Source organism: Electrona antarctica (genome assembly GCF_951216825.1).
Source record: "Electrona antarctica genome assembly, chromosome: 24".
NCBI classification, from domain to species: Eukaryota; Metazoa; Chordata; class Actinopteri; order Myctophiformes; family Myctophidae; genus Electrona; species Electrona antarctica.
In genome coordinates, this window is record NC_136803.1 from 16,819,149 (window position 1) to 16,837,104 (window position 17,956).

Sequence of the window (17,956 nt, forward strand, 5' to 3'; positions counted from 1 at the left end):
CTGAAAGATTTGAGGCACATTTTAACGATTTAAAAAAAATTGCAGACCTACAAGTTCATAGCGCGCCACTCGGTGGCGCGCTATGAGCTTGTAGATCTGCTATTTTTCAATAGCTAAATTATTACATAATGTATGTAACCACCAAAAGGGGTTCCCGCTCAAAATGGGTTAACCCATTCTGGGCGGGAACCCCTCTTGGTGTTTATAGTATTGTCATACTTTAGCTATTGAAAAATAGCTACATAGCGAACTTGTAGGTCTGCTATTTTTTGAGAAATCGTGAAAATGTGGCACAAATCTTTGAATATATATATTCTTTCAGAGCCAACGTTTTTAACTCAAATCTTTGCTTCTGGGGGTTCCTGGAACAGCATATTTTCAGATGGGGGTCGGCCGCCAATTACATATCATTTTTGGGGTCCTTGACATATTGAGCACCACTGATATAGAAACATAGGTATTTCAGAAAACTGTCATGATTTAGAAGACATTTTTTAAATTTCGACGTCAGGCCTAAATGGGTTAACCCATTAAGAAATGAGACCAGATTCTAAAAATGTCTTCTAAAATCCTGACAGTTTCCTGAAAAAAAAACTTCTGTCAGTGGTGTTCAAACTATTTCATGCCAAGAACCCCCACAATTATATGGATTCGGCCGCCGACCCCCCCATCTGAAAATGGTTTGTACCAGGAACCACCCAGGAGATCTATAAGGGCTTGAGGTGAGATGTAGAGTTGCTGGCCAACATTGATGACATCAGGGATCTCCATATATGGGCTTAATATTGATGACATCACAAGGCATGATCATATATGGGGTGTGACTGACTGACTGACTGACTGACGGGAAATGCACGATTTCATAGTAAATGCGACCTGTGGTCGCAATAATTGGTATTGTTGACAATAAAGTTGAAGCTTGAACCTGTGTGTGTGTGTGTGTGTGTGTGTGTGTGTGTGTGTGTGTGTGTGTGTGTGTGTGTGTGTGTGTGTGTGTGTGTGTGTGTGTGTGTGTGTGTGTGTGTGTGTGTGTGTGTGTGTGTGTGGTGTGTGGTGTGCCCGCCCGCCCGCCAGGTCCCGGCGGTAACAATGCGGCAGCAGGACTGGCTCACTCCCAGTCCAGAGCCATGATCGCCGCGGCCGCGCGCCGGAGAGACACCAGCCACAACGAGCTGTACTACGAAGAGGCCGAGCACGAGAGACGCGTGCGCAAGCGGAAAGCACGGTGAGACCTAATTACTCAGGGGTGCCCAAAAGGTAGATCGTGATCTATCGTAGATCACATGATGTGCCCCTGAAAATATATATAATTTAAAAAAAGAAAAAAGGTATCTGCCACTTGGATTAAAGTGACTTCATTGATTGATATGAAATAGGACCTGTCAGCTCGAACCCACAATGCAATACTTTGTTTTCAAGAGTGTTGCTGCGCACAAACGTCAGTAGCATTACAAAGTTAGACAATTTAACAAAACGGAACCAATTCCATTTCCGTCCTCTATTTCCCATTCCAAGTGTGTTTGTCTTATGTAACATCAGCAACGATATAATATTTTTGGGGTGGGTAGACCTTGTTACGCTGGTCATTTTGAAAGTAGCTCTCAAGTAAAAAATGTGTGGGCTCTACATAGTGTTTATTTGTGTTTTGTATTTATTTATTTTTTACCTCAACTTAGCGATCCCCAGTGTCCCTATTCTAAAAAGGGATCTGCTGCTTTTCGCTGAAGAGATTTGGTATTGACTTTATGCAGACCGCGGCCATCTTGAGATCAGAGTTTGGAATATCCTGCTGCCTCCTGCAGTATGCACATTCAAAACAGGTGGTACGCATGGGCCATTGAGTGATATCTACTACGAGCACTTCCAAACTGCAACACTTAGAAAAAGAATCACCTGCAAGGAAAGAAAGTAGCTCATAACGTCTACAGTACTAGTAGATTGTTATGCAAACAAACACTTTGCAGATAGAAAGAGGATAGTTCAAGCTTTTCGTACAGCTGCAATGTTGGTGAGTTTGACATCGTTTAATACAATCAGATATGACTTTTCTGTTTGGATGAATGGGCTGTCAATGGGAAGTTGCACCTAGTTACCACCCTGCTATTAACTTAATGAATGGGCTGTCAATGGGAAGTTGCACCTAGTTACCACCCTGCTATTAACTTAATGGCAAGATGGCCGCGCTCTGCTTATAGTCAATAGGCCAGGGTGTAAAAAGGAGGGGCCCAAGTAGACCCCTGGGGGACCTCCTGGTCAATCAACAGTTATAGGGTTGAGCACCTCCCCTGGCATCTGTTGACATTACAGTCAATAGACGTCAATAGGCCCGGGCCGCCAGTGTGGTGGTCCGGGCACCCCATAGAGCTATAATATAATCTAGAGAACGGATTGAGGAGCGATAGCCCCCCCCCCCCCCCCCCCCCCGCTATTCACTTCAACGGAAGTTGCTCAGTGGCGTTTTGAAGCCATAGAACCCTTGGGGCACCGTAGGCTGCAATGCCAGCCTGACAGCGTGTCACGCGTTTGAATCACGAGCCCATCCCAATCCCAACGACCTTTGCTGCATCTCTCTACCCAATTTCCTGTCAGTCTACTGTCCTATCAATAAAGGCATAAAGCGTGAACTCTCGTCTATCGCGAGACTTCGCGAGCCCCATGCAAGTGGATGGATCGAGCTTGCGAGACTTCGCAAGCTCGATCCATCCGATTTTCGAGCGATGGAAATAAGCGAATTAGCACTACAACCCAACGCCCCATTGAGGGCTTATGGTCGGGTAGGGGAAATAGCCAATAATGCGTTTTTGCAAAAAATAACGGGACGTAAACTACAAATAAAGGTAAGAAAGCCTTCTAGCCCGAAATTCTCCTTTAAACATGTCTTGTGCCCCCTCCCCTCCCCTCCCAGACTGGTGGTGGCGGTAGAGGAGGCGTTCACCCACATCAAGCGCATGCAGGAGGAGGAGCAGAAGAAGGCGGCCCCCGGGGCGGCGGGCGACGTGATGGACCCGCGCGAGGCGGCCCAGGCCATCTTCCCCTCCATGGCGCGCGCCCTGCAGAAGTACCTGCGCACCACCAAGCAGCAGCACTGCCACAGCATGGAGAGCATCCAGCAGCACCTGGCCTTCTGCATCACCAACAACATGACACCAAAGGTACAGCAGCAGCTTTAAAGGAGCATTCAGTGATTTGAGTGATTTGGAAAACCACCCAGTCCGCCCCGGTAACAAAATGTGCACATGCACGCTCTACAGTGGGGGGAAGTGCAACAGGCCAACAGCATGTGCACCAAGGCCCGCCCCCACTCGATCATGATTGGAGGAAGACCTCTCTCATCCTGATTGGATGAAGGCTTTGCCACCCGCCACCAAAACTGAAACTAGGGTTTTTTGACCCCAGGGGCTAACTGGGGACAGGGAGGAACTCCTTATATGGTCAGCACACTCTATAGTAGGGAGGATTATCCAGAAAAATAAGAAAAAATAAGTGATATTTAGATTAAGTCAAATCACTGAATATACCTTTAACCCATTTAGGCCTACAAAAAACGTTTGCTCTGAAAGAATATATAGTCAAAGATTGGTGCCGCATTTTTACGATTTTTCAAAAATAGCAGACCTACAAGCTCGTAGCGCGCCACTCGGTGGCGCGCTATGAGCTTGTAGATCTGATATTTTTCAATAGCTAAAGTATAACATAATGCTTAGTTAAAACACCAAAAGGGGTTCCCGTACAGAATGATTTAAACACCCCAAAATGACCATTTGAAAAGAAAATATATATATATGCCAAGGACCCCATAAGAGAAGAATTTTACAGCTCTAGCGGTGATTTTCAAGCATTTTCATTTCAAGGACCCCCAGTTTGATATGCAACAGGCTACAGACCCCCCATTTAATGGCATTTCTATTTCCGAGACCCCCATTTATATTAATTTAACTCTCAGACACTCTCTACACGATTGGTTCCATTTGTACACTCTCAGAGTTACAGACCCATGAGGGTCCATTTGGTTCCAAACTATCGTTTAGCTGCATGGGGACCCCCTGGAACTCCCTCAAGGACCCACTTTGGGTACCACTGCTTTAACTCAGCTGCCGCAAATCACTACCATCTGGTGGCTGAATCTATAGACAAATTCAGAGGGTCTCGTGGTCGCACAGAACGTATTTCCTGTAGGCAGAGACGACATATCTGCGGTGTAAACAGCCAGGTCTTCTACTACATTGAATGGTGGAGTGACTGCTCAAACGTTACTCTTTTACCAGCTTTTTACTAACACTAACTTTACAAAGATGCCCAGAACATCGGGATGAACCTGTGTAGTTTATGGCTGCTCCAACAGTGGTGGCAACATTCAACTTTGGAGAGAAACGGAATGTCAAAAAATACACTGCGGTGCATGAGACCATAGCCATAGAGTAATGGTTGAGACGAAGCAGTGAAAGGTCCTGAAAGATACATAACGTCAGTCTTAACCAATACCCAATCTTTCTGTTGTATGAACACAAGGCTGCTGTACTTTATACCTCATACTAAACATTTAAAGTATGAGGTATAAGTATGAGGAAGAGTAGGGAGACAGCCTCCACCCACTGCATATGTGCTAGTTATAATCTATTAAAATAAGATTTAATTTATGAAAATAAGTTCTTGATTGCAGATTTAACTCTGAGAGTGTACGAAATACGAATGTAACCAATTGGACCCTTTCATACATTTGTAGACTCAGAGTTGCACTTGGATAAATCGATGCTGTAGATTTTACTGTGTGGACGGTGTTGACATCAAAGGCTTGAAATCTTCAAAGAGATATTCAGGTATTAGCATTTTTGCTATGGTAAGATTTTTGTGGAAGGTTGTTTGGGTATGAGTGAAGCGAATACAGAGAGATCCTAGTCTGACAACATGGAAGTATCTCGTTATTTACGTGTGGTATTTGCCTTTTTAGTCGTTAGTCGTTTGATGGATTGGAATTAATTCATTTATTGTCAAGAAATTAAATTCCGGCCTGAGATATGAGTGATTATTGATTTTTTTTACTTTGCCTGCCCTTGATTGTGATTTTATTTTTATTTATTTTTTTTTGCAGCTTTAGCCTTTATTTTATTTTTATTTTTTATAGAGGGACAGACAGTAGGCTGACAGGAAATGGGGGAGAGAGATGGGGGAGTGACATGCAGTAAAGGCCGTCGGGATCGGGAGTCGAACCCGCAGCACACTGCCAGACTTGGGCTACCGGCCAAGGTGCCTGGACCGCTGAGCCACGGCCCAGGCCTTGATTGTGAAAGTTAACCATCTCTTCAGAGCAGCCTTCTGAGCATTCCATTTATAATTAAAATCCAGCCATCCGTTATTATTTTGCTAACAAACAAATCCAACATTCAGCTCCGGAGGTAACAAGACAGGCCTGATAATTGCATCGCTTCCCTATGGCAGTGGTTCTCAACGTGGGGTCCAGTCCAGGGACACCCAGGGTTGGTTGAGGGGCTCCAGGAGGTCCCCAGCTAAATGACTGGTAACTCCGAGAGTAGTTACTCTTAGAGTTATGGGATCCACTCCATGGCCCTAATGCATAGTAAACTGGGAGAGTCATTCAAATGAAAAAGTGTGAGAATCTCTGGCTATCTCTGGAATCTCTAGCTATCTGTTACTACTAGACACTTCTACACAGCTTGTGAATATGATGACATCTTAGTATGGCTCCAGACTGACCATGCAGTATATGCCTGGAGGACGGTGGGTCTGAGATAGTAAATTCATGAAAAGAAACAGTTGTCCTTCACGGATTAGAAAAATATTCATGGTTTGAATTCCTTGGTCTGCTGGCAGCGCCCACAAGAGAAATCCGATGCTGATCAGAATTTGCGGTGGTTTGCGCGATTATCCACAGACACAAACACACGCACACAGCCCCCCCCCCACACAAACGCACGCACGCACGCACGCACGCACGCACGCACGCACGCACGCACGCACGCACGCACGCACGCACGCACGCACGCACGCACGCACGCACGCACGCACGCACGCACGCACGCACGCACGCACGCACGCACGCACGCACACACACACACACACACACACACACACACACACACACACACACACACACACACACACACACACACACACACACTGTATGTGTCGGTGAACTTAAAACATGTCCCTTGTGTGTCCCTCTGGCGCCCCCCGCCCCTCCCTCAGGCGTTCCTGGAGAGCTACCTGAGCCCGGGGCCCACCCTGCAGTACGGCCGCGAGCGCTGGATGGCGCGCCAGTGGACGCTGGTCAGCGATGCGGCGGTCACCAACGGCCTCAAGGACGGCGCCGTCTTCCTGCTCAAGTGCTTGGACTTCAGCCTGGTGGTCACCGCCAAGAAGATCCCCTACATCCAGATGTCCGAGGAGTACATCGACCCCAAGTCGCACAAGTTCGTCCTGCGGTTACAGTCGGAGACGTCCGTGTAGAAAAAAAAAACTGATTGCGATTTCTTTTTTTTTTACCCCTCACCTTCCTTTGCCGGTTGAACATTTTATTTTGGGTTTGCAGTTTTTTTTTTTTTTTTAGAATTTTGTCTGAATTTTTATATATTATATATATATATATATATGAATCTATATATTACACACACATTTGAATATATTGCTGTTTTTGTCGTATTGGATTTGGAGGAAAAAACGAGAGAAAAAACAAGTGAGAGGTCTCACACGGGTTTATGCACAGGGCGTTGGACATGAACAGTGACACTTAGGAATCGTGCACGTCCACCTGTGTGTGTGTGTGTGTGTGTGTGTGTATGTGTATGTCTATGTGTGTGACTGTGTGTATGTAACGTTTAGTGTTTGCGTGGCGGCGGGCGGGCGGGCAGTCGGTCGCCTGCCTCTCTTTCCCCTCAAGACATCGGAGCCAAGCAAAGCAGGAACGGGGATATCCACCAGTTTTTGGCTTCATGGCAGCAGGAAAGCGTGCGAGGGGTCCTGTCTGACACAGGACATTGTTGCCACGGTCGATCCCTTCCTCTCCCACTGGACGGACAGACGAACCACTAAGGCAGTGGACCGGTTCTCAGACTTTTACATTTTGAGGACCCCCCCCCCCATAATTCTGAGAGCATTGGGGTCCATTGGGTTCCATTTGTATGCTCTCAGAGTTACAGACCGAAGTGTCCCCCCTCGAGGAACACTGAGGGGTCCCTGGACCCCACTTTTGCGAACCACTGGACTAATATGACGGTGTGACTTGGATACCTGTTGCAGTATCCACTATCCACGCATATACAGCAGACTATACGCTCCCCTTGCCCTGCCTGAGTCCAGGCAGCAGGATATTTCTTATTCCGAGTTGCGGAAGGTCAAGCCAATTTCTTGCCCCCCCCCCCCCAAGGATTAACCCTCCCCATTGAGAGCAACCTTTAATTAAATGCATTTGACCCTAAAGAAAACAAAGAAAGAGAGAAAAATCCTAACTACAATCAGAATTTGCATTAAAATGCACAACAAGCTTGCTAATGACGATGTGTTGAATGACTATGTCTAAATAACGATTTCAGAATACAGGATGGTGTTTGTATAATTCACTGGCCTTCACAGCCAGTGTTTCCGAGAGAGGCCCTTTTTGTGTGTTTCCTCTCTCTCCCCTTGCTTCAGTCTCTGGAACCATTGATGCTGGCGGGACCTCAGGCTGAGCTCAGACCTTGTATGCTTGTTGGATGAATGTTGTGTAGTGTCATGGCCGCCCCAATGCATTTCCAATGGAGGTCACATGGTTTGACACAACATTTGTGTTGTGTGAGGGGGAGGGGGCAGTCGAAACACAGCTGAAAGCCATACAACAGACCATGTGACCTCCATTGGAAATGCATTGGGGCGGCCATGACACTCACAACGCTGTAAAGGTCTGAGTGAGGCCTACGTGACCGATCTGCAGTGGTGGAAAGTAACTAATTTACTTAAGTACTGTACATAAGTACAACTTTGAGGTATTTGTACTTTACTTGAGTATTTCCAATTTACAATACTTTTACTTCTACTTTTACTTCTACTTCTACTCAAATATTGTACTTTTACTCCACTACATTTATTTGAAAACGTTTAGTTGCTAGTTACTTTGTAGATTTTGATTATCATTACAAAACATACATTAACCACTTCAGCCCTATATACATTTCGACCATTTTGAAAATAGCCGATCTTCATGCTCACAATGCGCTGCGATGCATTGTGAGCTTGTAGATCTGCTATTTTCAAAAGATGTTTATACAATTGAAAACTTGAAATGGGTCATTCTGCACAATGAGTACTGTTAACTTTTAGTACTTTAAGTACATTTTGATACCAATACTTTTGTATAGATTTTTACTTGTAATGGAGTATGTCTACTTTTCAGTATTGATCCTTTTACTTACTAAAAACAAATAGAGTACTTTTTCCAACACTGCCGATCTGTTACAACTTAGACTAGACTAAAGGTGGCCTTACACTAGCCGATAATCGGGCATTTTTGACGCTCGGGGGGTGCCCGACCGCTCAAAGCGCGATCGGGATCGGCCCGATCAACATCAAGAATGTTTGATATTTGCTCTACCCCGCTCCGACTATCCTGTAGTGTGTGGTGCTATCAGATTTCAGATTGAAAAAAATCGGCTAGTGTAAGGCCACCTTTACAGTTGAATTCCAGCCTAGTAGGGCTGGGCGAACTGACTGAATTTGTTGATAATAGCAAATAAATTAGCTTCTTGATTATTCAATTAATCTACATGAGAGAGATGAAGTCAGTCAGTGGTTCTAAACACTGGCTCGGGACCCAAGGTTTGGTCGCTGACCAATTTTTATGGGTCCCTTTATTTTTTACTTTTCCTACATTTTTGTTTTTAATTAGGCCTATTATAATTTCAAATTTATAAATTTTCAAAAAACATTCCCCAGAACAGCAATAAATAAATAAATAATAATAATAATAATAATGAATTAATAACCAAATGCAATGATTTTGTTTCCATTAATTTCATAAAGAAACCAAAGAAAAATCTTAGAAATAAAAATAAATTAGGAAACTAATGTTTTAAGAAGTAGTGGAAATATCCGATCTACAAGCTCACAACGTGGCCCAAAGCGCCACGTTGTGAGCTTGTAGATCTGCTATTTCCACTAGTTTGGGTCCCGGACAAACATCTAATCTCTCTTTTGGGTCTCAGGTTTGGGAACCACTGTTCCAAGTGACGGTTTCTGTATATTTCCGACTGATTGCCCAGCCCTACAACACCTTAGGGATCTGTACCCTTCGGCTCCTGGGGTCGGGGTCTATTTTTAGTGGCCAAAAAGTGGGGTGCGTTGTGTTGCTCTGGCGCACAATGCCCCTCCAGGTGCAAAAAAAGACAGAAATATTTACACTCCAGTGGTGGGGCAACGTGCGCACATGCTACCTTTGTACTCTTGGCACATGGGCAAAGGTGGTGCCAACACCTTAAAGCTGCAATCCATAACTTTTTGAAGTGAGTAAAACGTTATTTTTGGTAAATATGTACAGTATGGTAAAGCAGTGGTTCTCTAAGTTTTTCATGTCAAGAACCCCCCCGATTAATATTTGGCCACAAACCCCTACCTGAAGATATTTTGTGCTAGGGACCCCCACTAATGGCATTGCATTGTTTAACCTATTCTGGGTGGGAACCCCTTTTGGTGTTAGCATTATGTTATGCTTTAGCTATTGAAAAATAGCAGATCTACAAGCTTGTAGGTCTGCTATTTTTGAAAAATCGAAGAGCGACTAACATAGAAACATAGCTTTTTCAGAAAACTGTCAGGATGTAGAAGACATTTTTTAGAATCTGATCTCAGGTCAAAATGGGTTAACATGCAACAAAACCCTCCGTATCAAACAGTATTATAGCTCGGTCGTGGAAATACTATAGTAGACATTTCGGCACTCGGGCAGGCAGGTGTTCGAAGTCCCAGGCAGGACAGGAATGTTACGGATTGCTGCTTTAAGAGACACACAAAAACTAGAACTAGGACTAGAATGACGGACAGAAAAGAAGAAGAAATGAGAAAAAAAAGCCAAATAATGTTTACCCTATTTAACAGTATCCTTGTCTGCCAAGTCTTGAACTGCCTATACTGAATCTGCTGCCTGATGGGAAGTGCAGTCGGAGAGGAGATGTAGAGATTGCACCACGACAGAATTGGAACGGGGCCCAGTGAGTATGGCCTATACATACAGCACATAGATATACAGTTGGGTGCCACCGATATTGTCCCTTATCATTTGACCCATTTAGGCCTGACCTCAAAATTTTAAAAAATCCTTCTAAATCCAGTTTTCTGAAATAAATATTTTCACGATTTTTCAAAAATAGCAGACCTACAAGCTCGTAGCGCGCCACTCGGTGGCGCGCTATGAGCTTGTAGATCTGCTATTTTTCAATAGCTAAATTATAACAATGTTTAAAACACCAAAAGGGGTTCCCGCCCAAAATGGGTTAACTGTCCTTTTGCGCAGATCACGCAAACCTCAGCAAAAAGAAAAGGACAATATCGATGGCCTCCAACTGTAACAGTATAGATGGGTCATAAGTGACTACACTTCCATGTTCGAATTCAAAACCAACCTACTTTGCTGGGGGGGGGGGACCTCATGGTCCTGGTATTGCTATGGAAACCAAAACCCAACACATGTATGATGGAACAAATCATTGCTGTCTGGTGGGAAACCTTGTGTGTCCAAAACTGTTGCTTTTCAGGTAATGGGGGGGGGGGGGAGAACTTGTGTTCCAATGGAACCTGTGTAGTTGTTGTTTAACTTGTTAATATTTTGTCATAATATATATAACACATAACCACCACATCTACAATCTCACAAGTAAACACATTTTGGGCTTGTTGTAGATCTGCTATTTTTTTTTGCTTTTGTGTGACACTGCGGTATGACCAAGTAGTACGGCATTCATTTACGGACAACTAAAGGTTTCATATGTGACTAAATTTGACTGAGGGACTGCCATTGGATTTTTTTGAATTTTAGTTTTTTCATGTCATATGAAAGCAGGGAATCATAGCTTCAAATTGACATATTGGTTGTTCAGTTTGGCCCACCAGTTTTGGAGATATGGCTCATAGAGTAATGTCTTGCAGAAAACGGCGAGTTGAGAAAACGGACTTGAAAGGTTCACTTCTGTGGTCTCTAACATTACACCTAGCTACATGTTTAAGCATTTATTTCATATTTACATGCCGATTTCAGCTCTGACACTTAATTCAGACATGCTCTAGTATGTGAAGAGTCTGCCTGTGCTATAAACTCATTTTGGTGATTCAAGGTTTCTGGCCGGCAGCAACGAAATGCTTCATGAAGCCCTTGGATTGATTAATTCCTCTTTCATGTTCGACAGGAAGGAGAGAGTTGCTGTGATTATTCCATACGTTTATTTCTGTGGCTACAGGATTCACTACTTCTACTACTACTGACTACTGGAAAAAGAAACCACCATCAGCCCCTTTTAAAACGGCAAAGAGATTTCAAAGCCTGGTTTACACTGTGTGTGTGTGTGTGTGTGTGTGTGTGTGTGTGTGTGTGTGTGTGTGTGTGTGTGTGTGTGTGTGTGTGTGTGTGTGTGTGTGTGTGTGTGTGTGTGTGTGTGTGTGTGTGTGTGTGTGTGTGTGTGTGTGTGTGTGTGTGTGTGTGTGTGTGTGTGTGTGTGTGTGTGTGTGTGTGTGCGTGCGCGCGCGCGCGCGCGCGCGCGCGCGTGCGTGCGTGCGTGCGCATGCTGGTGACATACTACTTATGAGTTCCAGTCATAATTTGAGCTGTGAGTGAATCACATGGGGGGATGATTCAGCGCAGGCACTTTCCTGGGTCATAAAAACAGAAAATGCTGTATCAGGGTGGAGCCTCCTTCCTTCCTAACTGGACCGTCTGGTTTTTGAACACTGTGTTACCTAGCTATAGCCTCACCTCTGCTGTCAGCCTGTCAGACAAACAAACATGTGTTGGTTGGTTGGTTGTGGTTGGTTGGCAGACGCACTCTTATCCCTCTAGGGCAACTGTATTCAGTCACAGTCACAGTGGTGGAAAGTAACTACGTACATTTACTACTTAAAGGGGCATTCCACTCATTTTCAACATTTTAGCATGTCATTAATATACCTTAGAGCTGTTGTGTGGAAATAATAAAAAAGTCCCCCCATGCTGTGTTTCCTAGAACTGGAGGTCTGAAAAAAATCATTAACATGGTGAAACACATCTTGATGATGTCATCAAGATGTGTTTCACCATGTTAATACTTTTTTTCATACTTTTCATACTAGGAAACACAGCATGGGGGTACTTTTTTATTATTTCCACACAACAGCTCTAAGGTATGTTAATGACATGGTAAAATGTTGAAAATGAGTGGAATGCCCCTTTAAGTACTGCACATAAGTACAGTTTTGAAGTATTTGAGTATTTCCAATTTCCAATATTTTTACTTATTTATATAATATATTTTGATTATAATTACAAAACAATAAACATTACCCACTTCAGCCCTATAATATACTGTACATTTCGGCCATCTGAAAATAGCCGATCTACAAGATCACAATGCGTTGTGATGCGACGCATTGTGAGCTTGTAGGGGGGGCGACTCACGGTCACAACAGACTGATGTATGCTTGTTGTATGAGATGTATAGCTGATGCAAGCTCGCAATGCATTTCCAATGGGAGTCACATGGTTTGACACAACATTTGTGTTGTGTGAGGGGGAGGGGGGCAGTTGAAACACAGCCGAAAGCCATACAACACAAATTATGTGTCAAACCATGTGACTTCCATTGGAAATGCATTGGGGCAAGATGTATCACACCCTTTTCATACATCTAGCATGCATCAATGTTGTATGCTAGCTCGAAAGGTGTGAGTCGCCCCTAGGTCTGCTATTTTCTAAAGATTTTTGAGTGGTGTAAACCACTCCTACGACTGGCTTTGTTAGTTTACGTGTATGTCTGTCTGTCTGTCTGTTCCAAAAAAATGAGCATGGTTGCTACGGTCACCCAGTTCACCCGGGTGTGATTTCATTACGTCAGACATTACGTCAGACCACAGCTGATCAGTCTATATAAGACCTTACACCACTCAGTTCACACGGGTGTGATTTTTTATACATTTGTCACTTTTACTTGAGTCAAATATTTGAGTACTTTTTTCCACCACCGACTGTCAGAGAAGTGTGTCAGGTTTGCTCATTTTATTCCACAGTCATCTTGACTTCTTAAACTACTATAGGCCACCACTGTCCCATCGAGGACATGGTGTTGGATCACGCTGTCCTTAAATGGAAATGACAATGAAATGACCCTCTCTGTCATCAAACTAGACTAGAGCAGTGCTTCCCAAACTGTTTCATGTCAAGGACCCCCAAAATGACACTAATTAGCCCGCGGACCCCCATTTGAAAAGATATGCCAGGGACCCATGAGAGAAGGCTCTAGCAGTGATTCTCAACCCGTTTAATTTCAAGGACCCTCAGTTTGACATGCGTGCATTAGTCTACAGACCCCCATTTAATGGCATTTCTTTTTTTTCAACTTATTGTTTTTTTATTGTCATTGCCGGGGTAGACAATACATTTTATACATATGCATCATATATCATCATTCAGTTCTTCAATACAAAATTGTCTCCCCAAGGAGACAGCAGCAACATAGAAAGTAACACATTTGAAAAATAATCATAAATAATACTAACAACAATAATAATGAAGAAATGTAAACATGAAAGACTTAATGGCATTTCTAATCTCTTGGACCCCCAATTTATATTGTAAAATCAATGTTCATTTAACTCGGAGTGTACAAATGGAACCAAATTGCCCCGTTACAGACGCATAAGGGTCCATTTGGTTCCTAATTATCATTTAGCTGGGGACCCCCTGGAACTCTCTCAAGGACCCCTAGGGGTCCCTGGACTCCACTTTGGGAACCACTGGACCAGAGGCCAATTGTCTCTCTCTGTATTGGCATGAGAAATAATCCAGGAATCATTCTATTATGAAGCTATAAGCCTAAATGAAGTATGATATAACTCTATGATAAAACAAGTTCAATCTATGGCTCAGAGCAGTACTGTCCACCACTGCCCCCTGGCTGTTGAATCTGTCGTTGTTAGCAGCTGCGCCTCAAGGCATGTTTACCCAGACCTGAAACTGAACACTTTCTTTTCTTGTTAAACACATATATCACTTTTCAGGAGCCGGTTGGAATGCGGTGTCACCAAGTTCTCTATCTTCAACACACACATGTAAACATGTAAAACCCTTTAGTTCTCTATCTTCAACACACACATGTAAACATGTTTTGTACCTATTGATGGGTGAACTTTGTACGAAAAACAAGCTCCCAACGTTACTGTGCCTCCTGTTTCCACACTGTATGTATTTATGTAAACCAGTATGTGCGTATGTATGCCATTCCAGTTCACATACCCCCCCCCCCCCCCCCCTGCTCTCCCCTCTTCTCCATCTCCATCTGTCACTTGTATTGCCAGGTTCAAGTCCCCCACCCCCTAGGTTTGGTTTGGTTTTCTTTGCGGGACTGCTCTATATTGATGTGACACTGCAATTTAACACACACACACACACACACACACACACAACTTCAACTTCACGGCATACGCATTTGTATAAAATAAAACATTTTTTATGAACACTTGTAAAACTCGCTCAATGGTATAGCACTGTTTTTTGGAGCGATGAGTGGAGACACTGAGTTAAGATGAATGACTGACATCAGCTGTCACTGTCGATAAACTTTGTTATGAAGTATGCTTTTATATTAAAATAACTCATGGATCATCAAGTGCCCATGTCAGTTCAAATTATGTTTGCTATGTACAGGTGCCGTGTACTGGTATGTGAGCAGGATTTTACAACCTTGTGTAATGATTAATTACACAAGCTCAGGATCTACAAGCTCATAGCGCGCCACCGAGTGGCGCGCTATGAACTTGTAGGTCTGCTATTTTTGAAAAATCGTGAAAATAAAATAAAACAAAACCCCCCCCCCTTTTTTTTTTTTTTTTTTTGAAAATATTTTGGGGACCCCCTAAAATAATTTGGCGACCCCCCGAGGGGTCGCGACCCACGGGTTGAGAACCCCTGTCTTACTTAACCAGTCGGCTATCCAATTTGTCCAAATCTCCATAATATGCACCAGCGGTTTCTCACGGTCTCACCCCTGGCTGCATGCAGCCTCACACTCTGTCCTGTCAAACACCATTAAGAAGTTGGATGCGTATTTATTTGTTTTTTGAGAAACCGTGGTGAAATGTCTGCCTTTTTTTGGGGGGGGTGGCGGCGGGCTGGTTATTTTGGGGCCCCTTTTTTCCTCCTGTGGATGCTGGGTGGTAATTGGCTTGCTGTCAAGCCTGTCAGAGGGGGCGCAGCCGGGGCCGTGTGGGTAAATGAATGTCGGCGTCAATGTCCAGCGCCGAAACGAATGACCTCATCCACGGCGAGAGCACGCGGTGCGATGCGGGGCTTGTCGGAACTCATCTGTCCGCGGCTTAATCCCCTCCACTCACTCCGCTGCTCCATGCTGCACTGTCTGGGACGGAGGCGGAGAGAGATAGATAGATAGAGAGAGAGAGGGAGGAAATCCAGGAGAGGAACATTTGCATCTAAATGGAATATGTTTTTCCCCCCTCTCTCTTTCTATTCTTCCCTCTCTCTATTTGGTTTGTAATGACTTTGGTTATGTGTCGGGCCGGGCCACGAACAGGAAAGAACTAGCGTTTAGCCATTCCGCAGTCTACATTGTTTAGGCTTCCACGGCGTGTATGGCTACAGAGAGGCCCCTGGTCTGATCTTTTCAGGTATTATATGCTCCAGGGTGGCTCAGTACTGGAGAGAGGCTAGATTTGATGCTCTCTTGTTTTATAAGAAACCTACAGAGAGGGGAAACAAACACTATATGCACTATATGTACCCTACAGTATAGATTCTCAAACCTTTTCATTTCAAGGACCCCTCAGTTTGATATACATCATGCCACATGGACCCCCAATTGATAACGATTTATCTCTGGGGCCGCAATCTACAAATCCTCAGTGTTCATTTACTTCGGAGAGTGTTGGAACGGCTCGAATGGAACCTTTTGGTTCCACTTGTACACACTTACAGTTGCAGGTTCCTAACTACCCCCCCCCCCCCCCCCCCACCCCGGTACCCCTTCAAGGAACCTTGGGCGTCCTCGGACCCCGCTGTGAAAACCAGACCCTGGATAACCATACCGTACATGGAGAAGACTGGATCATTACCTAGATCTGCATATATATATATATGGAGCCGGCCAGCAACCATGCCCGGGGTCCATCACATCATGGACACTGCTAAAATCTAAAATATCTAAAACCACATATTACAAACAAAATATTACACCTTTTTGCAAAAAGGGTGAAGTGTCCCTTTAGCTTCATAATAGTTGACATATACAGTAACCTATAACTAAATGCATTTGAAATTAAATAAACGTGACTTATCAGGATTCCAATTCCAAAAAAGAATATAGCAGATCTACAAGCTCAAAGTGCGTCGCAGTGCAACGCGTTTTGAGCTTGTAGATCTGCTATTTTTGATACGACAGTAATATGTATGCACTGTGGCCCTTATCGAACTATAGTGGCCCGATCCGTCTTCAAAGTTGCCCATCCCTGCTCTAATCTACTCGATCTCATTCAATGTCACATTGTCTTTCCTGGAGGTTTCACCATGGTGAGTCAGCGAGTGAAAGAGAGAGAGAGCCGCGGTCGGAGCCCTGCTGTGCTCCCTGCAGTCAGGTCTTCATGTTAAACATCATCGCATGTGACAGACAGTCACCGAGGTGATGTAACCTAAACACTCAACGGAGACGCGCACGCACGCACGCACACCGTGACACACACCGTGACACTTCTCTTCCCCCCTGGAGAGAAACAACATTCAATGTGTTCTCGCCTCAGGACACACACACACACACACACACACACACATACACTCACACTCACATATATACATTCTTTCAGAGTGAACGTCCTTGCTTCTGGAGGGTCCCTGGAACTACATTTTTTCAGATGGGGGTCGGTGGCCAAATACATAATAATTCTAGGCATTCTTGACATGAAATAGTTTGAGCACCACTGACATAGAAAGAGAGGTTTTTCAGAAAACTGTCATGATTTAGAAGACATTTTGGAGAATCGTCCTCATGTCTAAATGGGTTAAGTAAACATGTTTCCACCACTGCATGCTAGGCTACACAGATCCACCTGGAGGGGTATTTTTCGTGCTTTCTTCTGCAAAGGGTCCCTCGTCATTATTTCATGCGCAGTGACATAAGTCTGACCCGAGACAGTGTTCAATCAGCTCTGTATGCAGCTGTTGTGCACTGATGGTCATCCCCTCCCCCCCCCTCCCATTAGGAGTCATGACTGCACTGAATAATTCAACTCTGTTTGAATAATTCAAGGTGAAAATGCATCATAGATAGGCCCATTGTCCTGAACTTGAGTGAGACTGGCCTTAGCTAATGAGGGAGAACCCTGACGCACGCACGCACGCACGCACGCACGCACGCACGCACGCAGTCACGAAACAACAAATGCCAGGCAATGTTTTATTTGCAGTTCATTCACATTTTGAGGCTGTTTTTATGGCGTGAAGAAGCAGCTACGCGTTTGCGTGTCCTTGTGACATGGGATATACACACAGGGACGCCCCTGTTTCGTTTATTTTGGTGTGTGACATTATTGGCCAAGAAATCTGATCCCACCACATCAAGCATCTGATCAGACTCTATGTACTGTATTTAATCAGATCAAAAAACAAAATGAGGACAGACAATCATTAACATCCATTCAATAGAGTTGCTTAACAGGCCTGCTCTGTCCACTAGTAATATAAAGAAAATGACATTTTCACTTCTAATTGCATCAAGTCTTTCTTTTG

The 17,956-nt window shown here is 44.2% G+C and overlaps 1 protein-coding gene across 1 annotated transcript in view; it reads left to right on the forward strand.

Moving 5' to 3' along the window:
* Positions 1-7,663, forward strand: part of LOC306917341 (vang-like protein 1) — a 122,011-nt gene extending 114,348 nt beyond the window's left edge. Inside the window, 3 exon segments of the mRNA XM_079495520.1 lie at positions 1,075-1,225; positions 2,906-3,152; positions 6,205-7,663. Of these exon segments, the coding sequence (XP_079351646.1) occupies positions 1,075-1,225; positions 2,906-3,152; positions 6,205-6,465 (659 nt within the window). The 3' untranslated portion in view covers positions 6,466-7,663.
* Positions 7,664-17,956: the final 10,293 nt, after the last annotated feature.